Source organism: Spermophilus citellus (genome assembly GCF_964194105.1).
Source record: "Spermophilus citellus genome assembly, chromosome: 16".
Classification (NCBI taxonomy): domain Eukaryota; kingdom Metazoa; phylum Chordata; class Mammalia; order Rodentia; family Sciuridae; genus Spermophilus; species Spermophilus citellus.
In genome coordinates, this window is record NC_138196.1 from 74,269,833 (window position 1) to 74,295,600 (window position 25,768).

A 25,768-nucleotide genomic window follows, 5' to 3' on the forward strand; every position below is an offset into this window, starting at 1 on the left:
ACAAATGCTGTGAGAGAGGTGGTCACTGACTCTTGTTCTGCTGCATTATTGAGCAGTTTCTCCTTCCTCTGTGAATGATGCTGAGGTTTAGTTTTTGCAATCTGAAGATCCTTCTCACGTGGGACATACTTTTATTGAGAACTGAGTAATTTTCTCTTCTCTCTGTGTTGGCATTTGACCATCTTTCCTCAAAAGGGAATGTTCTTCTCATTCCAAATCTCACTTAAAATTGCAATCCTTTCTGCTATTTCCAACTGACCGAACCTGGCTTCCTTCTTCCCCCTGCCAAGGGTCTTCACTACTCCAGCCTTTGGAAATATCACCTGCAAATCATAATAATAACAAAAACAACAAACAATTATTGAGCATTTGTTCAGTTCTTTTTTTTTTCCCTACTGGAGATTAAACCCAGGGGTGTTTTACCACTGAGCTACATCCCCAGCTCTTTTTATTATTATTATTTTTAAGACACGGTCTCGCTAAGTTGCTTAGGGGCTTGCTAATTTGCTGAGGTTGGCCTCAAACTTGTGATCCTCCTGCCTCAGCCTTCCGAATTGCTAGCATTCCAGGCATACTTCATCATGCCAGCATGTGTTAAATTGTTTACATGTGTTGACTTTTAATTAATACAACAGTGTTATAGACCTAGTTGTCCCTGTTTTGTGTATGAGAAAATGGATTTGGAAGATTTAGTAGCTGGCCCAAGATCACACAGAACCTAGATAATGACACATGAATCTGAGATCCCGTATGGTATGTTGCTCTAAACCCTGTGGTATTTCAATGATTCCTTTGGTGCTCTTCAGCTAACGTGTGCCTGGTAGTCTGGCACTGGGCCAGACACCAAAGACGTTCAGATGTCAGAGACAGTCCAGGCCCCAAGAAGCATGGAGTCAAGTAGGGGATTGCTTTCTATTCTGCTCAGGAGTTTGGCTCAGTCAGCAGGGTGAGGCGGCTTGGCCAGGATCAGCTTCCTTCACTGTTGTCCCTGGATGCATGTGCCCCAGCTCTCTAGTGGACACCTGGCCCTGCCCCAGGAGCCTGTCTGTGCTGCTGGTCCATTCCCTCCGTAATTCCCAGAAGACCCTCACCAGTTCTCAAAAGCCTGTGTGGAACACCAGGGGAAGTGAGCTCAGGATAAAAATTCCATGTTGATCAATGCTTTGAAGTAGAAATGCATCGAAAAGAAAGCAGTCTAGCTGTGAGTGAACCCAGGCTAGCACATGGGGACCTTGACATCGAAGCCTGGTGGGCTAGAATAATAATGGCCACTTTTTTTTTCCTTTGCTGTTATCCTTCTCCTTTTGCATCCCACTTAAAAACTGCACTGTTTTTGGGCTGTGAGCTGTAGCTCAGTGGTAGAGCATTTGCCTCTCATGTGTGAGGCACTGGGTTCAATCCTCAGTACCATATGAAAATAAATAAATAAAAGATATTGTGTACATCTACAACTAAAAAACAATATATTTTTTTAATTGCACTGTTTTAAACTGGCTATGCCCCGTCTTTATTATTATAACAATGACGTGCCAGGCAAAGTCCTGGACGTCTTACACACACCACCTCGCTATTCCCCACAATTTTAAGAGCTGGGTGCTGTCATGGCTCCTGGGTAGATGAGGGAATTGGGGCTCATAGCACCTGGGGAACCTTCCCAGGTTTACTCAGGTAGCAGTGGTGCCGCTGGCACTTAGTTCTGCACTACCTGAATCCAAAGTCTGGTCTTTCATCAGTGAACTTTCAGGAGAGCCACCTGCTCTAGTGGGTGGACTTTGACATCTATTTTGGCTGCTGGGAGGTTGTTTTTCATTTGCTGCCCAGTGTTGAGCTTATTGCCAGAGTTTGAATGACAGGTGGATCTTATACAATTCTGCACGTCACGAGTATGCCAGACACGGGAAAGAGCCTTCTTTTAGGATCCCCCAAGTCTCTGCGCACAAACCATTAGCAGCTGAGCCAAGGACCCACAGCGGTTCCCAGGCAACAAAGCAGAGGAGGAGAGTGTTTTAAGGATCTCATGGTCAGCAGGCAAACAGTGCAGGGAAGCCAAGAAGATAAGAACTGCAAATGTCTTTTGGAGCTGGCAGCATCCTCCGCCTGCCTTCTGAAGTCCCTCCTGTTCTTCAGGGTCCAACCCAAATTCCTCCTCCTTTCCCATTGCCCAGCCAGGCAGCAGCAACGCCTCCCTCTTCAGCAAAGCCTTTACTCTTCGGGTGCTGGAGGGCATGGGGCTCTGAGGACTAAGGGAAAGTGGACACTTGTTCTCAGCACAGTTGCTGAGCAGACTTGACCAGCAGACCCCGGGAGGCCACATGGGAAATGGTGCAGGGTAGAAGTTTAAGAACCAGAGTGTCTGGGTTTGATTTCCTGGCTGTGCGATCTTGGAGAAGTTGCTCAACCTCCCCGTGCCTCTGTTTCCCCACCTCTACAGTGAGCCTCCTGCAGGTATCCCCTTCACAGGGTTCAAATGAGGATTCAACAAATTAGTCTACCTCAAGCGCTTAGAGTAGTAAGTAGCCCATGGTGAGAATTCAGCGGATGTTAGTGTCTTTTCTGTATTCCTGTGTGTTAAACGAGGAAGCCCTAGGAAGCTGCCCTAGGTGCTACTTGCCTGTCTCTATGTCCAGGGTTCTCAATGGACCCAGTTGAAATAACAATAGATCTTAAGCCAACTCAACTCTAATAGTGGAGTTCACGCTTATTGGCTACATAATTGTGCCAGACCCTGCTGGAAACTTTCATATGAATCTAATTCCCCTAAGTCCTGTGAGGCGGGTCCTGTAATCATAACCCTCTTAAAAGAAGGAAGCCAAGTGCCGGGAGATCAGGGGCCTGCCTGAGGTTGCACGGCGAGGCCACGTTGAAGCCCGCCAGTGGCCGAGGGTTGACATGGCTACCAGCACAGGGCCTGTGCTGAGCAGCGAGGCCTTCTGTCAGTCCTTCCCGGGCACCCAGCATGGGTGAGGAGACCTTCGCAGTCATGGGTGCCCTGGGAGCCCCTGTACCCGTATCACTTGGTCCCCCAGCTCCCCAGGGAGCCAGCGTGACCACCTCCATCCTTTACACAAACATGCTGAGGCTCTAGGACGCCGAGCCACAGGCCCACAGTCACCAGGCAGGAAGTGGTGGAGCTGGCCAGGTTTTCTTTGGCAAAGGGACGTTCCCCTGCCACCAGGGCACAGCTGTTTCCGCATGACAGAAGTCGGTACAACTCTTAATTAGACACCTCTGGTCTCAATATAGCTGTCGCCGGGCCTCCCCGGCGGATGCTGCCGACCACCCGTGCAGGTCTCTCCTCCTGAGAGGGTGACCTGGGGCTCCTCTGTGCCTTAGGAGGCCTTGGGTGGGCCCTCTGGGCTCTGTGGCCAGGCGGGGTTTCTTCAGATCTCATCCTCCCCGAGGGCCAGGCCTGCTTTTGAGAAGGAAGGAAAAACAGACGCTCATAGCTGTGCCAGGCACACAGTGAGGAATCCTCTGGATCAGCTGCTGCCATCTTTTCTGGATTTCTAGGTGTTCAATGAGGGACCCCCGTCCTCTTCCCCAGCACCCACGTGTCTCGCTCTGCCTCTAGAGTTCTCCTCTGAACCATTTCAGATATCAAAATACCTTCAGCAAACTCAGCTCGAGTAGCAAAGTTCACATGTATTGACAGCTCTCGGGAGCCAGACCTGACGGGGAATGTGCACACGTTCAGTTCCCAGGCACCCGGCGGCAGGTCCTGAGGGGCCACGGCAGGAGTGGCAAAGGGTGTCCGTTTGGGAGCCAGGGTGCCCTCACTCAGCCCTCCTCAATCCTTTTTCCATCCAGCATCTCTTTTAGATATTTTTGTCATTCGTTAGATACAAAAATAACACATGCATACTGTGAAATCTTGAGCAGTCTAGAAATATGTACGTAAAACAGTAAATATTCTCCCCTTGATCCTCCTCTGAATCTCACTCCTTGGGGGTGACTAAGCATTGGGAGCACTGGTGTGTTCTCACAGACCCTCCTAGGTGTGTGTGTGTCTGTGTACCCACACCCATACCCCACCACACACCCATACACACACACACACACACACACACACACACACACACTGTCTTCTGCACCTTGTCTTGCGATTAACTGTCACTCACGTCCTGGTTCCGTGTCTGCTCTCGGGGACTAGCCCATTCATTCTCATGAAACCCTGACATCCACCGTCTTCATTTCCCTTCAGTTAATTTTTCAGTCACCTGCCTGCAGGCCTCTACTGATGGATGCTTGGTTTCTTTTTCAAGTTTCCATTATTACTAAGAATACTTCAGTAAATACCTTTATACTTCCATCTTTTTACATTTAGGCACGTCCTTATGTAGAGTAGGTTCTTCAAAGCAAAATTCCATCTGAGGAATATTTATTGAAGTCCGTAGTTAAACAGATGAAGTCCTGGCCTTCTGCTTTAGTGAACACAAAGGAGACTCAGACAAAAGCAGATAAGTAAATCACTGTGCAGGAGGGAATCAGCAGGGGGAGGAAGGAGAGGGTGGGGAACACCGACTGATGTGGGTGGTCAGGGAAGGCTTCATTCTCCTCTGATGGGTTGGGGTAGAAACCTGCAGGCAGTGAAAAAGCATGTAACAGGCAGCTGGGAAGCACTTCCAGGAAGCAAATGCAAAGGTCCTGAGGTAGCTGTGGTGTATTTGAGGGTGGGTGAAGTCAACTAAAAATGCAAGGAGAAGAGTGGAGGAAGGTGGGGTCAGAGACATAATGGTCCTTTGGATTTAACTCTGGGTTATGTGCATTAAAGGATTTCAAGTGGGGGAGATGTGGTCAGGTTTACATCATAAAAGCTCTGCTCTGATTGATGCTGTTGAAGGCAAGGTACTGAATAAGGACTTTATTTCAGAAAAAAAGATGATACTGAGGCTGGTGATTCCTCTCCAGAATGAAGAGGAGAAGCCGGGCACCTATCATTCTAACTGCTTAGAGGCTGAGGCAGGAAGGTCACAAATTCCAGGCCAGTGTGGGCCACTTGGCCAGACCCTTCTCAAAATAGAAAGGGCTGGGGATGTGGCTCAGTGGTAGAGCATCCCTGGGTTCAGTCCCCAGTACCAAAAAAAGGGAGAAGAGACGCAGGGTATGGGAGTGTGCCTGGCCACAGCTGGTGGGCTAGAATCCCAGCTGGCCTGGCTGCGTGTCTCTCCAGCTACATGAGGCCTTCAGGGTACAAGACTGAGGAGACAGCAGGCCGAGGGAACCAGGCTGGGTCTTCAGTGAGTATAGTGAGGAGGAGGAGGAGGAGGAACAAGAGTGGGGCTGAATGTAAGGAGGTACTGACAGGCTGGACCAGGCTTGGGTTGGAGGACTGCAGTGCCAGCCCTCTGCTGCCTCCTCTGTGGTCACGTTTGGTCATTTTTTAAAGAGATCACAGGTTGCCTCGTGAGGTGCTGTCTGGCTCCATAGAAGGGCTAAAAAGGACTTGCAGATTCAGTGTTTGAAAATGCTGGGACTCAGGACAACACTGAGGACGACCCGTGAGGCTCATGATCATCAAGAGTGATATTTAGTTCCCTTTCTAAAATATGACCTCACCCAGGTCTAGCTCAGGGAACCACAATTCATAACAGGCCTGCCAAATGTGGATGTATGTAAACTGATACAGGAAAAAGTAGTAACTTAAGAAAGAAAAGAAAAAAGGAGAGACTAAGAACTAAGGTCAGCAAGGAGAGAAGGGACAGGTGGAGTTGTGAACAGGGAAAGTGCCCGGCCAGTGGGTGCAGGGTCCCTAGGTGGCAGGTAGGAGAGTTGGGGGAGTGGATGGAGAGGAGGGCTGGGTGGGATCAGCGCTTAATCATGGTGCTGGGCCCTGGGGCAAGGCCTCTGGGGTATGGCCCAGGAGGGATAAAGAGAGGGTGGAGAGGACTTCAGGGAACTGAGAGATGGAGGTGGAAGGATCTTTAAGGTGGGTGTTAAAACCACCCAGCATGTGACAAGGCCATGGGAAAGTGCCCAGGGGCCAGAAGCTCTTCCTTGACAGGGCGCAGTGTTGACCCTGATACAGCAAGTGCCAGCACCTGCCTGGAAGTCATTTTCATCCTGGCCTCCCCTGTATGCATCTTTTTGGGGGGGAGGTGGATACCAGGGATTGAACCCAGGAGTACTTAACCACTGAGCCACATCCCCAGGCCTTTTTATTACTTTATTTAGAGACAGGGTCTCCTTGAATTGCTTAGGTCCTCTCTAAGTTGCTGAGGCTGGCTTTGAACTCATAATCCTCCTGCCTCAGCCTCCTGAGCTGCTGGGATTACAAGCCTGCGCCACCACGTCTGGCCTCCTGTCCCCTTTATCAGGGAAGCTCACTAACACAGAATAAAAGGGCCCCTCGGGCTCTCAAGTGTCCACTGCACAGGCCTTGTAGGTCCTAAGGAACGCCCTGAGTCCCTGCTCGTGAGAACTCTGACTGCACAGCAGGCTCAGGGCTCACTCTGGATGCTACCAAGGAAGTGGTTTCCCTCCTGGGACAAGGGCTAACTGCGCTCCAGTGCTCACTGAGCATCTATGAGCTAAGAGGCTGCAGGGGGAAACTTACGACAGTGCCTGTCCCAGGGAGTGCCATAGCAACATCAGGCTCTTATCCCTGTTTTGCACACCAACTGGATGAGGCCCAGGGAGGTTGGGTGGTTTACGCAAGGAACGCAGGGAATGCAGGGCTGAGGCCCAAATCTCAGGGAGCTGGATCCTCTTAGGTGTATCTGGTCCCTTTCTATCCTAAGCTCCCAAGGGCAGAGATATATCGAAGGGGAGGATTCAGATCTAGTATTCCCTGCAGCAGTTAACACACCCAGAATTAGTGCCCGGTAAATATGTGCTGACTGGTGACTCAGCCATCTCTCCTGCCTCTGCCCTCTGGCCCCTTCATTCCCATCTCAGACACCCTTCTGCCCTCACACCACCCTGGGCCTGTCCTGATCGAACACAGGGGCTCTTGACCACTGAGCCACATCCCAGCCCTTTTTTGTATTTTATTTAGAGACAGGGTCTCCCTGAGTTGCTTAGTGTTTGCTAAGTTGCTGAGGCTGGCTTTGGACTCTCGATCCTCCTACCTCAGCCTCAGGAGCCACTGGGATTACAGGCACGCGCCACTGCATCCGGCCCATTCTGTCTTAAAGATGATGCAGTTGATCCTGACCTTAAGGAGAGCCGAGTTAGCTATCTAGACCCTGACATGAGGGGACAGTGCAAGAGAACTCCTAGTCTCATACAAGCATTTGGTAATGGGGACAAAGGGCATGCATTTTCAGTGGAGACCGACACGGGCTGTCTGGGAAGAATACTGACCATAAATGGCAGGCGGTTAACTCTTCCTTAGTGACCCATGTGGTTTGAGGCGGGCAGTGGTCATGCAGCGGGCCTGGGAGGCCAGAGCAGATGGGGAGCAGTGTAACGCTTCCTCCCCTGCTTTTCCTAGATCATCCTGAACTTCACCTCCATGGACCTGTACCGCAGTCGCCTGTGCTGGTATGACTACGTGGAGGTCCGCGACGGCTTCTGGAGGAAGGCGCCCCTCCGAGGTAAAGCACAGGGCACGGCAGCCTCCTCAGCCATCGGTTCCCCCTAGAACTGCTCACACCATGCCGTCTTCATCCTCCTCCAGGCCCCTCGATTCGCAGGGGTGACACCCTGGTGCAGGACCCAGGAGTCCTGGCATAGATAGTCCAGATTAGCTGCCGAGCATTGTGACTTTGGGCAAGGCCCACCCCTGGTCCAGATCTCTCTCCTCAGTGCAGGCTTCAGGGTCTCCCTCAGAGGGCATCTGTCACTGTATTGATGGGGGACATCAGAGTTGACAGAGAGAGCCAGATAGGCTGTTCTGTGCATCCCCAAAGCTCCAGGCTCTCTCCCTTTTTGGGGCAATTTCAGAGGCCCTTCTTTCTGTGTCTGCAAGGCCCCATGATACAGCCCTGCTCAGGAGCAACTCATTATAAACCCACTGGGAAGGCTTTTAATTCACTTCAGAGAGCATCACACCTGGCACAGCGGCCCGACCTTGTTTGCACAGGACACTTTGTCCCTGGGAGCAAGTGCAGGGCAAGGAAGTCAGTGGGGACTAAGTAGGTCAAAACCCCAGGATCACTGAAGTTGCTTTAATGGTCATAGAATTAGGGCAAAGCAAGTCCCTTGTTCCTAGAGGACATCTGCATCAAGTCTAAGGAGCTGTGTGACATGCCTTCTCCTGTCTGGACGTTATCCTGAGTAGGGCTGCCTCTCAGCCTTAGCACCTGTGCCAGAAGCAGCTCCATGCAGTCTTTTTTTTTTTTTTTTTTTTGAGATTACAGGCATGCACCACCAAGCCCAGCTAATACCTCTATTTTTAATTTTATTTATTTATATACGGTGCTGAGGATTGAACTCAGTGCCTCACACTTGTGAGGCAAGTGCTGTACCACTGAGCCACGACCCCAGCTCTACCGCAGCCTTGTTAGCTCTCTCTGTTTTTCCCCAGTGTTGGTGTTTGAATAGTTCTCATTAGTCACACAAAGCAGCTGTCATTACAACACTTCCTCCGTAGCTATGTTAGGTCTCCAAGATTGCAATTTCTTTCTCATAACTAACATTCCTAGGTCAGCACCCTCTGTCCCTTGCCGAAAGTTGGGAAACACCCAGTCTTATTAGGAACACACAATTGGCCAACCTCATCCCTTATGTTGACATTTGGGTTTTATATCAGCAGAAGTGTTTCTGACTCAGTCCCTAGATTCTAGGATTTGTTTGGGGTGCTGGGGCACCCCCTGCCTTTGATCCAGTGCCTGTAAAAGCATGTCATAATGTGCAGAGAAAGCGATGTCCCTTTCTTGATTGTTACTTCTTTTCATGGAGACCAGGCAAGGCAACGTAAGTGGTGAGAGTAATATGCTTTTTTAAAAGGACCATAGTTCCCACGTGGTCAGGTATTAGGAGGACCAGACCCCTAGAAGCAGACTCACATCCTATCTGAGGTATTTCTGGGTGTTCAAAGCTAAGCTTCACCTTGGACAAGTCATGAGTCATCCAGCAGCTCTGTGGTCCTTGTACGGTAGGATGACTGCTGATAAGGACAGAGCCCCAAGCCTCCCAGAGGGGTGGGGCTTCTTGGAAACGGGTGTTGGGGCTCAGGAGTCCTCTGTCCATGCTGTCGGCAGGCCGGTTCTGTGGGGGCAAACTCCCAGAGCCCATCGTCTCCACGGATAGCCGCCTCTGGGTGGAGTTTCGCAGCAGCAGCAACTGGGTTGGAAAGGGCTTCTTTGCCGTCTATGAAGGTACTAGGGGTGGGGGGAGCTATGGGTTCCCTGGGCACCCTAGAACCATTTCTTCCTGGCACCTGAGGGTACAGTTATGGATCTCCCTGGGAGAAAGCAGAGGGTGGGGTTGTTGGGGCAGGCTGTGGGGTCAGGTAACACGGGGGGGGGGGGGTATCACCGGGGTCGGGAAGCTGGGGGCGTGGGAAGGGCTGGAGGGGTAGGAAGGGGCTCCCAGGCAGGGCAGAGTGTGTGACTCACCACCTGTCCCCCTCACCCTGTATTCCCAAAGCCATCTGTGGGGGTGATGTGAAAAAGGACAATGGCCATATCCAGTCCCCCAATTACCCAGACGACTACCGGCCCAGCAAAGTTTGCATCTGGCGGATCCAGGTGTCTGAGGGCTTCCATGTGGGCCTCACATTCCAGTCCTTTGAGGTAGGCCAGAGACCATGTGGTCTGACCCGTGAATCCTGTGTTGGCGCCTGGGACAGCCCACCTGTCTGCAGGCTCCCAGGGGCTGGGGCCCTGGCAGCCAAGACCCCTCTCGCTGATGGAGCCCCTGACCCCTAGATTGAGCGCCATGACAGCTGTGCCTATGACTACCTGGAGGTGCGCGATGGGCACAGTGAGAGCAGCACCCTCATTGGGCGCTACTGTGGCTACGAGAAGCCCGACGACATCAAGAGCACATCCAGCCGCCTGTGGCTCAAGTTCGTCTCTGATGGATCCATCAACAAGGCTGGCTTTGCAGTTAACTTTTTCAAAGGTGACTCCTCCTCCTCTGCCCCATGTCCCTCCTGTGGCCAAGCCACCTCCTCATTCCTTCTTCACTCACCATTTGACATGAAGACCACCAGCAATGCAAATGCCAGGAAGATGCTGGGCACCCTCTTTTTTTTTTTTTTTTCTTTTTTTGGCATTGTGGATTGAACCCAGGAGCACTCTACCACTGAGTGACATCCCTGGTCCTTTTTATTTTATTTTACTTTAATTTTTTTTTTTTTTTTGCAGTGGGAAGTACTAGAGATTTGTAACCCAGGAGCAAATCTGAGCCACCAAGCCACATTCCTAGCCCTTTTTATTTTTTATTTTGAGACAGGTTCTCACTAAGTTGCTTAGAACCTGGCTAGGTTGCTGAGGCTGGCCTCAAACTTGCAATCCTCCTGCCTCAGCCTGCCGAGGCCCCGGGTTATAGGCGTGCCACACCGTGCCCACTGTTGGGAGCTATGGGCAAAGTAGGGAGAAAAGCCCAAGGAGAAGACGAGGTTGGAGAGACCTGGGGAGAAAGTAAGGCAGTGAGGGTTTTTTCAGTGTGATCTTGGGCAGGGGGTTCTCCCCGAGACTCAGTTCTTCACCTGTAAAATGGACACGAGTTTCTTGGAAAGGACTGAAGGAAAAATAAAAGAAGTCCTTTGGCAAAGAACAGCAGCACACAAGAGGCACTAGGGAGTGGTGGTGGCTGCCCAGCCAGCCCAGTCTGTGGGGCAGAAGCCCAACTGAGCACTAAAGCAGAGCAGGGTGGCTGGCAGTGCCAAGCAGGGGACCAAAGTACAGGGCAGGTGCCCTGGGCTCCCCTGGTTCTGAATAGGTATGTACTGGGCAGGGCTCCGCTGAGCAGACTTGGGAGACATACCCTTGTCATTCCTTCCCATGACAGGTGGCCATGGGAAGCCTGAGGGACCCTGGCCTTGTCCCCAAGCAGAGGGCAGGAAGAAGGGGCCAGGACCTGGGGATCTGACACCCTCTTTCCTTTCCCTGCAGAGGTGGACGAGTGCTCTCGGCCCAACCGCGGGGGCTGTGAGCAGCGGTGCCTGAACACCCTGGGCAGCTACAAGTGCAGCTGTGACCCTGGGTACGAGCTGGCCCCAGACAAGCGCCGCTGTGAGGGTGAGTGCCCACTTGCCTCCCAGCCCTGTTCCCATCCTGTGCCCCGGGACATTCCCCTTCCTGGAAAAGCTGGAAGCATTCCTAGTACTCTGTTCCCAACTTAGGGGTAAGAAACACAGTGGCATCGTTGCCACATAGGATATGCACCGACTTCGGGGTTTTTTCTTCTTACTGTTTTGTTGATGCTGATCATGACCTGGCAGTCAATGTCACCACACACCAGAGGGGTGAATCAGAGTGTCCTGATTCACAATTTGGAAACCACTGGTCTGTGACAGGCACTGAGTCTCAGCCTCGGGGTGCATGTCCTCAAGCTGCTAGTGACAGCACTCCAAGCTGAGGGCTCCAGCTCAGGCTGGTCTCAGTGCACCCTGAGTGACACCCCCCATCCTGCCCCATGTGCTTCCCGGGTCTGCTCACGGCACTGCTTTTCCAGAGCCCCTCCCTGCCCTCCTCCCAGACCCCTGGTCTATTCTCTAGCAGAGGGGGTAGAAATGGCCCCAGCACAGACCCGCGGTCCTCTCCTCCTGCCTCCAGGCTCACCTCTGGAGACACCCACCCTCACCTTTCCTCCTTCCTGTCTGTCCCAAGCCCTTGGGCTGTGGATCCCACAGACCTCCTTTCCTCCTAACTGCAACCCAGGCCAGGTGTCAGGCCCCTACCTCGAGTGGGGTCTCCTGGCCATGATGCCACTTCCTGTGTCCCCCCAGCTGCCTGCGGCGGGTTCCTCACCAAGCAAAATGGCTCCATCACCAGCCCAGGCTGGCCCAAGGAGTACCCTCCCAACAAAAACTGCATCTGGCAGCTGGTGGCCCCTACCCAGTACCGAATCTCCCTGCAGTTCGACTTCTTCGAGACTGAGGGCAATGACGTGAGTACCCTCTGGGGCCAAGGGAGACAGGAAGGCATGGGGTGTGGGAACTCAGCTCAGAGATAGCAGTGCCCTCTGAAAGAGGTCCAGGCGGAAAGTCTGTGGGAATGTGGAGGAGACTGCCCCCAGTTGAGGCAGGTGAGAGTGTAGGACATTGTCTTGCGAGTAAGGAAGAGCTCGGAGCCCACTGGGCATTATAGGGCACCCAGGAGGACCCCATGTGGGGAGCAGGTAATGAAAGTCTAGAGAATCTGTAGGACGGCAGCTTCCCTGGGGCGGTTGTGGCCAGGAGAGGTGTCCCAAGGAAGCAGCTGGAGCTGGGCTCCCCACAGGTGTGCAAATACGACTTCGTGGAGGTGCGCAGTGGGCTCACGGCTGACTCCAAGCTACACGGCAAGTTCTGTGGCTCTGAGAAGCCCGAGGTCATCACCTCCCAGTACAATAACATGCGCGTGGAGTTCAAGTCTGACAACACAGTGTCCAAAAAGGGCTTCAAGGCTCACTTCTTCTCAGGTACCCCAGGACTCCCCGGCTCCCAGCCCTGCCTCCCCTCAGAGGACAGGGCTCCCCTTCCTTCTGCCTCTGCACCCCTGTATTCCCCAGCCCTCCCTGGTGCCCGGCCTACCCACTGCATCCCCAGTCACCAACCACCACCAGGCCAGTCCCTTCAGTGTCTGAATCCCACTACTCCTGAGCCCTCGTGGTCATAATGACGCCGGGCCCAGCAAGCGCAGAATATCTGCAGAGAAATGAAGTGTGAGGACGTTCCAGGTACCCAGGGCCTGCCTGCCAAGGCCTGAGAGAAGGCAGGTCCTGGGGACAGGGCTCAGTGTGGCTGAGAACAGGGGGAAGAGGAGAAGAGAAGGTGGGCTGTGTAGGGCAGATTATCCAGCATTCACTGGACTTTCTAATCAGACCCAGCGTAAGTTAGCGCTGGGGCCTTCCTCCATTAGTCCCAAAGCCTTCCCATTCCCCTCTGCCCTTGCGGGTGGGAGGCTCAGATCCGTCAGTATCTCTTGACTGAGCTGCCCCACATAAGGCTTGGCTCAAATCCCTGGGCCCCTGTCTGGGTGGTCCAAATGGTCGTCAGTCCCCACCCAGCCTCTCCAGCTCGACCTCCAGGGTCCCAGAGGCCTCTTCTCTACCTTATGACTCCCCTAGCCTTTGGCCCAGGGCTAGACTGTGAGGCAGCTGGTGTCCTCCAAAGGCAAAAGGGCTGGAGCTCAGGCAGTCAAGGGCAGGAACTCTCTGGAACAGAGCATGAGGAGAGCAGGAAGCCTGCTGGAGCAGGTGGCTTGGGGAGGAGTGGCCAGGGAACCCTCACCCCAACTCTCCTGGTGGGCCGGGCCTAGGGTGGGCAGGAAGCTCCCGGCTGCGTCCATGCCATTTCCCTTTCCCCATGCCTCTGCCGAGGGTCCTGCATCCTCGAGCCCCCTGTGTGGCTACTCTGCACCCTGCCTGCCCTACCTGGATGCCATGCACCTGCCCTGTACATTGGTCCCCTGCTTGGCACTGCCAGCCACCCTGCTCTGCTTTAGTGCTCAGTTGGGCTTCCGCCCAAAGCCCCTGCCCCACAGCTTGCTGAGACCCTCTCCCTGCAAGGCCAACCCCTTCCTTCCCTGGGCCCACCTAGAAGTCCTAGAAGGTGTTTACCAGAGGGCCGGGGGGGACGGAACACCTGCTCAGGGGCTGCTCGGCCCGGGAACCATTACCTGCTTACTTGTCTCTTCCTGCCCTTGTGTTGCTCTGATCTTGGAGGGGGCGGGGCCAATACTCACATCCCTGGAGTTATTGCCCTGCCCCCCACACTGCATGACACCGTGCCCACCCACTCTTAGCCATGCATAAGACACAGGCAAGCACGTTTGCATACGCACACGAGCGTGCGCATACACACATGCACACACACACATGCATTGCCCCATGGCACAAGGAACTTGGAGAGGACCCTCACCAATGGGCATCAAGGTTTAGCCCTCAGGGCCTGGGGCTTCTGACTCGGCCCCCCCAGGAGGGGGCTCTTTGGACTTTTGGGACACCCATCGAGGAGACCCTAAACCAAGAAGGAGAAGCAAGAGCCTGAAGACCTTCGGTCTGGCCCCAGCATCTCCAGGGCCTTTGGGCACTGTAGGGTGAGTGCCATCTCCTTGTCAGCCCGCACCCACTTCCCTTTGCTCCTGTCCCTCCTGCAATTTGTTCCTCAGGTGCCAAGATGGGGCTGCCCATTCCCCTTAGCCTGTGCCAGAGTCGCTGCCCTGGATGTTGAGTCCCCTCCCTGGGACTGACTTTCCCTGACTCAGCCACCCCTCACCCACTCACTCAATCATCTGGCAAGTATTTTTCTTACCATTCTGGGTGCCGGACACCAGATCAGGTATTTGAGGTGCAAACACAAGCAAGGCATGGGAAGACAGCAAGATGTCTTCACTCAGTGTAGAGCTGAGCCCCAGCTCCCAGTGTCCTGAACCCCAAGACAGGGAATGGGGTGCCTCTCACCCCACCTTTCCCACAATTGGGAAATTGCAAAGGCAGTATCCTCAGGACCTCGGGCAGGCTCCCCGTAATGTGCAGAGAAGGAGCCATTGGGAAGGGACTTGGATCCCATCTGACGGCCCTGTATTCCTGCAGGCCCCAACAGGTCTGACCCACCTGTATATGGGTGAGAGGCAGGGCCCTGTGCTCAGGCCCTCAGGTTCCTCTCCTGGGAGACCAGAGCAGGGTCGCGTCACAAATCCCACCTGGCTGGTTGAATGCCAGCCGGAGTCTTTCCACCACATCTCTGGAATTCTGGGCCTCATTTGTGCCCACACACCTCGCCAGGAATCCCACCTCTACACTGGCACATCATCCCCCAAATGACCACAGGGAGGCCTGAGAATATGTGGCTGTGGCATTCACACGCCCGACACTATGTGTATCTCTGTCATCGCCCCATGTGTGCATGCGTGTGCGTGTGTGCAAGGGGCCCCAGCACATGAGCAGCACCATATGTGAGTGGGCAGCTAGTGAGCACGTACATATGTCCTTACATCCTTGTCTAGGTCCCCAGTAGCCACGTGTGCGGGCGTGTCTGACTTCCCGAGTGTGTCTGCATCCGTGCGCTGTGTTGGAGGTGTGTGTCTGTGTTGGTGGTATGGACCTCATGCACGTCTGTGTTGCCGGGTCTGGACAGAAGCACATCCGTGCTCAGGGCTGCGTGGCAGCGTGTCTGTGGGCTTGTGTGTGAGTGTCTGTGTTTGACACTCGGCAGATGCAGCCGCGGGAATGAGAGTGTGAGCGCAGCTCTCCCAGCCCCCTGCACACACCATCCCTACCTGTTTCTCCCTGTCCTATCCCCAGGGTGCGGGTGCGCGGCCCCGCCCCAGCTCTTGCTGTCCCTCCAGGCCTTCTCCTTGCCACAGGCTCCCTCCCCTGTGCTGTGCCTCCTCCCACCTGCTGACCCAGCCCTCAGTGACCTGGCTGCGATGACATGGCCGCCCGCATGTGTGTCCGCTGCCCTCCCACCCTGCCTGGCCCTGCCTACCTGCCTCAAGGCCCGGATCTGGTTTTCATTGCTTTCCCTCTCTGGTCCCTGCCCTCCACCCCCACCCCTTGGTCCCTTTTCTCCTTCTCTCTGTCGTTTCAGAAAAGAGGCCACCTCTGCAGCCCCCTCGGGGACGCCCCCACCAGCTCAAATACCGAGTGCAGAAAAGAAACCGGACCCCCCAGTGAGGCCCCCCAGGCCTCCCAGACCCTTCGTTACTCAGGAAGCTCACCTCGGACAGACGGAGTGGGCTGGGGGCTTCGGAGCCCACCCACCCCCTGCCTCTGCTCTGCCACTCTGGCCACCTCCTCTGGCCGGACAGAACTGGTGCTCTACTCTCCTCCCCTGTCCCCCTCAGCCGACAGGGGACCCTCCCTGCCCCCCTCCCATTTTGATGGTGTCTGTGACATTTCCTGTTGTGAAGTAAAAGAGGGACCCCTGCGTCCTGCTCCTTTCTCTTGCAGTCTGCTTGTCCGTGTGTCTGTTTTTCCACTTGTCCGTCTGTCCAGTAAGCAGGTAATGGTAGAAGTCCCGATGCTGGTCAGCTCCAGACCCTCCCCCGGCCCCACCCCCACCCCACTTGCACCTTCTCTCCCCACAGCTGGGCCCGCTCAGCTGTCTCCGCTTGATGCAGTGCCCAGGACCCGTCATCGCCTTGGCCTCCCACCCCCCAGCCCCGCTGCCTGTCACTGGCTCTCGCGCTCTCCCAGTGAGAGGCAGCCCCGCCAGGCCTCCCTCGTCCCCTGGGGCCACCAGACCTCAGCCTCACACAGACCAGGCTGCCCTTGTTTGCCCCCTAGACAAGGACGAGTGCTCCAAGGACAATGGCGGCTGCCAGCAAGATTGTGTCAACACATTCGGCAGCTACGAGTGCCAGTGTCGCAGTGGCTTCGTTCTCCATGACAACAAGCACGACTGCAAGGAAGGTAAGGGCTGGGGGACACCACGCTGTCAGCTGGGGTGACCAGAGCTCGCCGGGTACCCCAGAATACCTGGGGTGTCGCACAGGTAGATCTTCACACTAGAGGTGGGAACCCGCAGTGTCGCCTCCACCCACCTTGGTTGAGACTCACAGAGCAAGTGCCCTCTGAGGTCACCTCACTTCACCTCCCACCTCCCCTTCCCATGGTGGGAGCACTGGTGGGCTCTCCCTGTCTGAGTCAGGAGAGGTGCTCACAGCTGCCTGAGGCTCTGTTCTCAGGCTCTTCCTGAAGCCTACATGCAAGTCTTTCTCTTTGTAGTGACCCCCTACCAGCACACAGGCCCAGGAGGAGAGGGGGTAAGAGCACAGATCCTGGAGCCAGGTTGCCCAGCCCCACTCTGCCACTTAGCAAGCCGTGTGCCCTTGAGCCACTACCTACCCTCTCTGTGCCTCCTCTGCTCCTGTGCAAAATGAAGGTCTTAATCATCCCCACCTCAGAGGGCACAGGGGAGCCCTGAAGTACTCTGAGCAAGCACAGTTGTGAATGTTTCCATGTTACATTTCTGATCCCCGAGGCACCCAGAACAGGGCTGCCATTTCACTGTGAAGCTCTGCATGTGCATGTCGAGTATCCCTAATCTGAAAATTCAAAGTGCTCGCAACTGGAAACTCTGAGCACCCCCAGGATGCCACAGGTGGAAAATTTCTCTGACTTCACGAGATGGATCACAGTCAAAACACAGGTGCATTGAAAATCTTGCATAAAATTACCTAAGGTGTAGATGAAACATGAATGAATTTCTTGTTTAGACCCATCCCCAAGATATCTCCTCACCTATATGCAAATATTCTAATATCAGAAACATTTATGGTCCCAAGCATTTTAAATAAGGGATACTTCTTATGTATTTAACAATAGTGCTCAGGTGGTCACAGTGGTACACACCTGTAATCCCAGTGACTTGGGAGACTGAGGCAGAAGGATCACAAGTTTGAGGCTAGCCTCAGCAATTTATTGAGACCCTCAGCAACTTAGTGAGACCTCTCTCAAAATTAAGAAGAATTGGACTGGGGATGTTATTTAGTGGTAAAGCATCCCTGGGTTCCATCCCCAGTACCAAAAAAAAAAAAAAAATCAGCTGTCATGCCATCACCCATATCATTCAATACCTGTTAGGACACAATATAGCATGGTCTACTCCAAGTCATTAATTGCATGTTCCCTGTCTGCTGAGCATGTTCTATTCCAATAACACCACATAGACCTGTCTGTGACACTGACCATGTGACTTGGGGTGAGTCACTTAAACCACTCTGAGCTTCAGTTCCTCATCCATGAAATGATAAAGAATGGCCCCCAGCATGTGTGAGGCAATGGGTTTGATCCTCTGCACAACATAAAATAAATAAATAAAACAAAGTAAAGGTATTTACCCATCTACAACTAAAAGAAGAAGAAGAAGAAGGAGGAGGAGGAGGGGGAGGGGGAGGAGGAGGAGGAGGAGAAAAGAAGGGGGAGGAGAAAAGAAGGAGGAGGAGAAAAGGAGGAGGAAGAGGAGGAGGAGGAGGAGGAGGAGAAAAGAAAGAAGAAGAAGGAAGAAGAGCCCCACTTTGCAGGATACTAAGACTTCTAGACATTGCACAGTATTGGCAAATGACTCTTCACCATGATTAAGTGGACACCCCAGCTTGGTGCAGTGGTGCATGCCTGTAATCCCAGCGGTTCAGGAGGCTGAGGCAGGTGGATTACAAGTTCAAAGCCAGCCTCAGCAACTTAGTGAGGCACTAAGCAACTTAGTGAGACCCTGTCTCAAAATAAAAATAAAAGGGCTGGAGATGTGGCCCAGTGGTTAAGTGCCCCTGGGTTCAATCTCTGGTACCCCCCCCAAAAAAAAAGTGGAACCCAGGTGGAAATAAAAGCTGCTAAGCTGAATAAACAGAATCAATGCACCTCAGTGAACAAGAGTCAAGGACTTTCTGAGTGTTGCGCTCATAGTCCTTGGAGTGCTCACGTCTTTTAGCTCAAGGGGCCTTATCTGCTCTTGTCTGAACTGTATTCTGGCTCTGTAGTCTCCATGGAAAAGAGGTTTGATAAAGAAAAGCATCAGCCAGACAGCCAGGAAAAGGTGTTCCCCTCCTGGAAAGATGGCCTGTTCATCTGCTCATCCGATTCATTTGAGAAGCACCAGGGCCCCTCACTCGGGTGCAGGATAATGACAGATCAGTCTATATCCCCTGGCCCGTGGAGCACCCAGCATTGTGCAGAGTTCTGTAGGAGATTGGAGAAAGGAGTCCCTGTTTCTAAAGCAGATTATAGACTAGCTGGGGAGAGACATCGGTGTACAAGGCAACAGCGGGGAAACTGGTGTGGAAATGGCGTGGGCACAGTGGCCATGGAAGCTACAGGGGGGTGATGAGGACAGCCCTCAGCTCAACAGCGGAGAGGCAGGAGCTCAAGCTGCTTGCACCAGGGACTTGCAAGGGCCCTGCCCTGGGGCCCCTATAGGATGCATTTGGGGAGCCTCTGACTCAAGGCCCAGACGGTCCCTTTTTCCTCCTGATCCTACAGCACAGTGGCTGCCCACTTACCCTCAGAGGGACCTGCCAGAGAGCGTGACCATGAATAGTGATCATCACTTTTCAATATGGATTTGGGAGGCCGCACTCTGCAGAGGCAGAAGTCAGATTGCTGTGGACCAAGGAGACATAAGTAGTGAGAAGGTGGTAGCCAGTTTTCCAGAAGTTTAGCTGAGAAGAAGAGGAGTGAGGAGGGGTCATTGCTGGGGGCACAGAGGAGAGTTCTGCGAGGTCCATGGGCTATAGAACTGGGAGAGAGCCTGACAGTGGATCCTTTGTGGTGGGAGGGTTCCCTGGTGTGGCCAACAATAAGCTCTAACTCCCAGAAAGATGATCCATGCTGATGGGGAGAAAGGACAACTTCACTGAGGCCACAGGGAAGGAGGGAGGCAGGCAGGTTCATGTTGGAGGGCCCTGGTGTCCTCAGGAGGCAGGAGGAGGGCGGTCTTCAGCTCAGGTGGAGAATAGTTGAGACAAGGACTCAAGGAAAGGGATGAAGGTTTTGGACAATTGCTGAAGACTAGAGAGATGGAGCTGGGAAAGGACAAATCCAAAGAGGATCCAGTGGTCTGGGGGCCCTGTGAGGTCAGAGACCACAGATGGGGTTTTCTAAGTTGGAAGGGCAGCACTCTGGGATGCCAGTGTGGATGAGCTGTTTGGTGATTAGCCAAACTACATGTCTAGCTGGAGAGGGAGGTCAGCAAGCCCTCCAGGTTCGTGGGGGCCAAACATGCCGGCTGAGAACACAGGGGCCTGTGATGATCCTGCCTGTCCTGAACGCATTCAGACCTTTGCCGTTGTTTTGGAAGCAATGCAACGTTAAGGACTTTTACACAGTGTTTACACTGTGAGGTGTTACATAAGTGATCCAGAAATGATCTAAAGCGCACAGAAGGATGTGCATAGGTTCTGTGCAAATACTAGGCCATTTTATATAAGGACTTGAGCATCTGTGGAGTCCTGGAATAAATTCCCTGTGGTGCTGAGGGACATCTCTACTGGAAGAAAACAGAAAGGGAAAGACCAGGGAGGTGTCTCCAAAGTAGAGTAACCACCGTTGGCAAGGCCAGGGCCGAACACACTGGGAAACAGGAGCAGCCACAGAGACAGTGAGGTGCTGGAGGCAAAGCCCAGGGTGAGGCTCTGAGGAAGGGAGATGAGAACCCACAGGACTGAGAAGGTCCAGGGACACAGACTGTGTTGGTGGGCCAGCCACCTGCTGGTGGACATCACCTAGGAAGGTGGCAGGAGTCGGGAGCAGAGGAAAACGGAGTCAGGTGCCAGAGTCTCCTGTGGCCAGTGGAGGGCAGTTTCAGGATGCACTGAACCCACAGAGCTGGGAGAGAGTGTGATATTAGGTGTCAGGGTTCCCTGGCAGAGGTGGTGTGGCCACATGGCCACAGAGGGGTCGGGGTTGGCCCCAGAGAGCAGCTTCCTTCGATGCTCACCTAAGGCCTTCGCAGGAGCCAAGCACTTAGACTTGCCCTGGGCACGGGTCCCAGAGTGAGAAAGAAACCATGAGCATACTTAGTTCATTTCGTAAGCAGGGGACAAGAGACAGAAGGAAGGAAGCGCTTTCCTCCTAGGAGACATCAGCACATGGGGCCCCTCAGAGCCCCTCCACCACTCATATATCCACAGCTGGCTGTGACCACAAGGTGACATCCACCAGCGGCACCATCACCAGTCCCAACTGGCCGGAAAAATATCCCAGCAAGAAGGAGTGCACCTGGGCCATCTCCAGCACCCCGGGGCACCGGGTCAAGCTGGTAAGGACCTTGTCCCCCCATGCATGAGTGACCCTCCCTCCATGCCAGGTGGCTCTGCTTACTTCTGTCACCTCAAAAGCACTATTGTGTCAGAAGTGCTGGCTGCAGACAGGGTGGCCTGACTGAACCCATGCCCTGTCATCCCTCAAGGACATAGGCCCCCCTTCCCAGTGCACACTGGAGGTGTTCCTGCATTACCCCTTTCCTGAGTCCTCCCTCAGTGGCATCCCCCAGCCATGGCCACTCCCGTGGGTGTGCATGAGCTGGGGTCCAGAGGCCCAGAGTGAAGCCACCCATTTCTACCCCAGCTGCCCCTGGCCACATCCTTAATAAGCACTCCCGCCTCGTGCCTCGCAGACCTTCTTGGAGATGGACATCGAGTCTCAGCCTGAGTGCGCCTATGACCACCTGGAGGTGTTTGATGGACGTGATACCAAAGCCCCTGTCCTTGGCCGTTTTTGTGGCAGCAAGAAGCCTGAGCCCGTCCTGGCCACGGGCAGCCGGATGTTCCTGCGCTTCTACTCGGACAACTCAGTCCAGAGGAAAGGCTTCCAGGCGTCCCACTCCACAGGTGAGGCCTGCCTCAGGCAGCACTGCCCTCCCGCTGTCCCCTGCGCTGTAGGCATCGCCGACCTAGGTCTCCAAGCCAGGCCCTGCAGGGGTGGCGTTTACAAAGGGCTGTGAAGACCCAGACAGACAGAGCCCAAGAGGCAAGACAGTGTGTTCCAAGGACAGGCCAGAGGGGCAGAGGGAGCACTAAGGAGGGAGGTCAGGAAACAGCAGTAACAACAGTACAGGGATGGGGGGATCCCTAAGAGTCTCCACTGGTGACACATAGACAGTGCATCCTCCCATCCATACCCCCACCCCTAGATGCACCCATTCATTCACTGTATGGATATTTGTGAGCATGTGATGTGTGTGTGGCAGCATGCCAAGCTCAAGTGGCAAAAATGACCTTGGCCCTTAAGGGGCCCACTCTGCATTCACCTGCCTATTTGACCCCCATGGACTGAGCTGTCCCTGTTCCAAAAGACGGGGATGGGGGGGCTTGTGGCAGTGAGTCAGACGTGAGCCCTTCACCCCTGGGCCTGACCCCCAGGAGCCAGAGAAGTCAGGAGCGGATCTACAGCAAGAGACACAACACAATAAGGGCACGGCGAGGGCACTCGGGTCCAACTGGGGGTAGTTGGGCAGGGACAGGGGCAGGGGCAGAGGCCTCAGCACGGCTCAGGGCGTGCACAGGTGTGAGTGTGTGAGGTCGGCAGCAAAGTGGGAACCCTGGGGCTGCAGAGAGGCTGGAGCCCATCCTGGGAGCCCATGAGCACAGACCAAGGGTGTCAGCTGCAGTTCTCGGGGAGCCACCTATCAGGGAGTCCCGAGAACTGATGGGTCCACGGCCTCCCTTCCTCCCCTCTAACTCCACCCTGACCCCAGCTGGCCTTCTCCCCACCCCCTCCTGGGGTCCTCAGCACCAGGGCACAGGAGAGCGGCCTGAGGGCCTTGGGCAGAAGGAGGCTGCCAATAACCCTGCCCTGTGTGTTCCTGTTTGCCCTTCCCAGGCGAGGGTCACAAACCAGAGGCCAGAACTCCATCTGGCCCGCAGACTTCAGCATTTGGCCCACACATTGTTTTTTAAAAATTTGAGCCAGCACTTAAGAATCAGGAGTTTCCACATAAAACCAGCTATATAGCTTCTCTCCTGAAAATGGAAGCTCTGGTGACACTGAGCCACATTCTTCCTTGGCAGCTCTCAGCTGGGGCAAATTAACAATGTCCTCTAGAGACCAAGTGTGCCTTCCCCTGGCCTAGGCCACCTTCCACCAGGAGACTCACCTCAGAGCACCCCAGCTCCTCATAGCCCCTAGCCTGAGGCAGTATAGCAGGACACTTGCTCAGCCGAGTCCGAAGCCAGGTACCACCCACACTGACCACGTGGCCTCCCTCCCCAGCCTGGTGTGATGCAGTGTCCAGCTCAGGGTGGTACTCAGGGGGCGGTGGCCAATTTTGTCGTCCCCTGCAGAGTGTGGGGGCCAAGTTCGGGCAGACGTGAAGACCAAGGACCTTTACTCCCATGCCCAGTTTGGTGACAACAACTACCCCAGCGGGGTGGACTGTGAATGGGTCATCGTGGCCGAGGAGGGCTATGGTGTGGAGCTCGTGTTCCGGACCTTCGAAGTGGAGGAAGAGACCGATTGTGGCTATGACTACATGGAGCTCTTTGATGGCTATGACAGCACAGCCCCCAGACTGGGGCGCTACTGTGGCTCCGGGGTGAGTGCCCTCCATGACCCTCCACCCCTCTTACCCCAATCCTGAGTCCCAACACTAATAGAGGAAGTGTCCCTGGAGGCCTGGGGTGCTAGGCTGAGTGGCAGCACATGCCTGACCATCTGTAGATGGTTGGGGGTGCTCAGAGATGCCACCCTACCTGGACCATCCCCACCCAGGAAACCAAGGTCCTCTCTGGGCAACACAGAGGTCTTGGCAGCCTCTAGGCCAGGTCTTGCTCTGGGCTAATTTGGCTAGTCCCATAGGGTCACTTCATCTGAGGAGGGGATAGTTTCTCCTGTGTTCCTTAGCCCCTTGTCTCTGTCCCAAGGCAGATTCCCAGGGCCTGAGTAGGGGGCAGATGGTGGGTCCAGAGCTAGGATGGGGGCCTGAGCTGTGTCGCTCTCACCAGTCCTGGATGAGTTACAGAAACATTCTAGTCTCTTCTTCCCCAGCCAGTTTCTCCCCTTAGTGAGAGGCCAGCTTGTCTCCAAGCCATTGTTGCTGCCATCCAAGCAGGCCCTGGGCACTGCTTCTCGCTCCCTGACACACACTTACAGGAGGCAGCAGGCAAAGTCAGCTTGACAGGCTTCTAACCAAGGCCATGTGCTGGCCCAGGGGTGGATGTTTTCCTCCCAGAATGAGCTTATGGCTCTCTCCCTATTTTTTTTTTTTTTTATGTGTGTGTGTGTCTTTTTAAATCTTCTCTCCAGAGAAAGCTGCCACCCCTTCCCTGTCTCTGTCTCACACCAACACATGCGTGTACCTTCCCACGCACTCACATGCACTCAGACAAGCTGCCTGGCCCCTCCCCCTCTCGTGGCCATCCTCAAGGGCAGCCTGGGTGCCCCAGGGAGGGCTAAACCTCCAGGAGCGGCGGCAGCTGCTGGGTCCAGCATTGGCCGCGTACCCTCTTCGGAGCAGAGCTCTATTCTTGTGTGGTCAGCGGGACTGGCCAAGGTGGAACAGCCGTGGGAAGCCGTGTCCACCCCCAGCCCGCCCACCCAGCTGCACTGGCATCTGCTGGCTAACTAGCTCGGGCCCCTCTCTGCTTTGCCCCTTCCTCTTCTGAGTCACACATCAAATGGGGTGTCTCCAGGGGGCATCTTCCAGAGACCTCTCCCAGGGTGGGACTCAGGGGAGGGGTCCTGGGAAGGAACCCTTGCAGGGCTCTGTGGCACAGTCCTGGAAATATCCCAAGACACTCAGGAATGATTTCTCCAGCTGGAGGGCCAGAGCATTGCTGTAGCCATGGAGCCACCTAGGAAGGGTATCACCTGGCACAGACCACTGCCAGACCAGGTGTGACAGAGTCCAGGTCTAGGAGAGACTGCGTCTGTCCCCACTGCTTCCTCATGTCCTCACAGCAGAGAAGTGCTGCCCCACCTTCTCTGAGTCCACTGGGACTGCAAGAAGGCGTCCCCATGCTGCATCCCACCTCTGCGTGTTTCCACACTCCTCCTCTTGCCTGGCCACCCCAGGCCCACCTATGCCCGGAGAGCTAGAGCTTTCGCTCCTGTGTGCCGTCCAGGGACTTGAGGCCCAGAGAAGAGAGGTGGCTTCAGGCCTGCACTACCCACTAGTTAGTGACAGAACCGAGTTTAAAATGGAAGCAGCCTCTGAACCGAAGACATGCTGCCCTCTCCAGGTGTCCCATTCGACTGCCACTAGCATGACACTGTTTCAGGGGCTGGGGGAGTTTGGGGTCTCGGGGAAGGAAGAGAGCAGCTGGGTCCCCCCCCCCCCTCGTGCTCCACGCCTGTCCCTTTCTCCACCAGCCTCCGGAGGAGGTGTATTCAGCCGGAGACTCTGTCCTGGTGAAATTCCACTCCGATGACACCATCACCAAGAAAGGCTTCCACCTGCGGTACACCAGCACCAAGTTCCAGGACACACTCCACAGCAGGAAGTGACCACCGCCCTTGCAAGGGGCGGGGACGGCAGTCCTGCTTCCCTTGGTCACCTGGACTGGACAGTGGGGGTGGTGGGCCAAAGTGACACCCCATGCCTCACCCTCAGGCCCTAGGACCTGCAGAGCCGACAGGCCAGGAGAGGCTGCCCTCCGGAGGTGGGGGACTTGGACTGCTTTGTAAGCCGCTTCCCCACCACGTGCCCTGCCAGAGTGAGGGGCCAGGGCCAGGGAGCCAGCGCTTCCACCGAGACACTTGAAGTAACCATTTCTCTCTGGGGCCCCCACCTGGTGGCAAGAGGGCCTGTCAGCAGAACACTGCCACCTTCCTGCCATCTCCACGTGCTGTATTGTGTATAGCCAGTGGCCCGTAATCTCCATTGTAATGTACCTTTCCCACCCCTCTTCAGCCTTGATTTGGTTTTATTTTGACCCCCACTTCCTCGGTTCCTGGGGCATGAGTGTCTGTGCATGTCCCCTAGGAGCCACAGTGGGGCGGTGGCCAGGAGAGTGGAGAAACAAGGCAGGGCTTCTCAGGCCCGCTGGCTGGACGGCCACACCGGCCCCCCAGCCAATAAACTGAAAGTGTTACAGCCAATTCCCTGTGCCAGATGCTGTCTGGGACGTGCGGGTGGGGGGTCTCCTTCCAGATGTGCAGGCTCACTGGGTGTCCGAGGCCGGCGTGTGGCCAGGACACCTGGCTTTGCTGGCTCTCCTTCCCTCCTGTGATGATGAGATTTCACACTTGGGCATAGGAGCGCACGCGCACACACACATGCCTGTAAACTGCAGGCTGC

At 54.7% G+C, this 25,768-nt stretch overlaps 1 protein-coding gene across 2 annotated transcripts in view; it reads left to right on the plus strand.

The window, feature by feature from the left end:
* BMP1 (bone morphogenetic protein 1) overlaps positions 1-25,376 on the plus strand; it is a 41,488-nt gene extending 16,112 nt beyond the window's left edge. The window contains exons 9-20 of one of the 2 annotated variants that reach the window (XM_081269615.1): positions 7,433-7,535; positions 9,144-9,260; positions 9,532-9,677; positions 9,813-10,008; positions 11,004-11,129; positions 11,840-12,000; positions 12,333-12,513; positions 16,324-16,449; positions 20,664-20,791; positions 21,149-21,362; positions 22,815-23,065; positions 24,841-25,376. In XM_081269615.1, the coding sequence (XP_081125741.1) occupies positions 7,433-7,535; positions 9,144-9,260; positions 9,532-9,677; positions 9,813-10,008; positions 11,004-11,129; positions 11,840-12,000; positions 12,333-12,513; positions 16,324-16,449; positions 20,664-20,791; positions 21,149-21,362; positions 22,815-23,065; positions 24,841-24,975 (1,884 nt within the window). In that variant the 3' untranslated portion in view covers positions 24,976-25,376. Of the gene's footprint in view, positions 1-7,432; positions 7,536-9,143; positions 9,261-9,531; positions 9,678-9,812; positions 10,009-11,003; positions 11,130-11,839; positions 12,001-12,332; positions 12,514-15,625; positions 15,859-16,323; positions 16,450-20,663; positions 20,792-21,148; positions 21,363-22,814; positions 23,066-24,840 lie in introns of those variants that run through there. The other variant, XM_081269616.1, reaches the window with a different exon arrangement.
* The last annotated feature ends 392 nt before the right edge of the window (positions 25,377-25,768 follow it).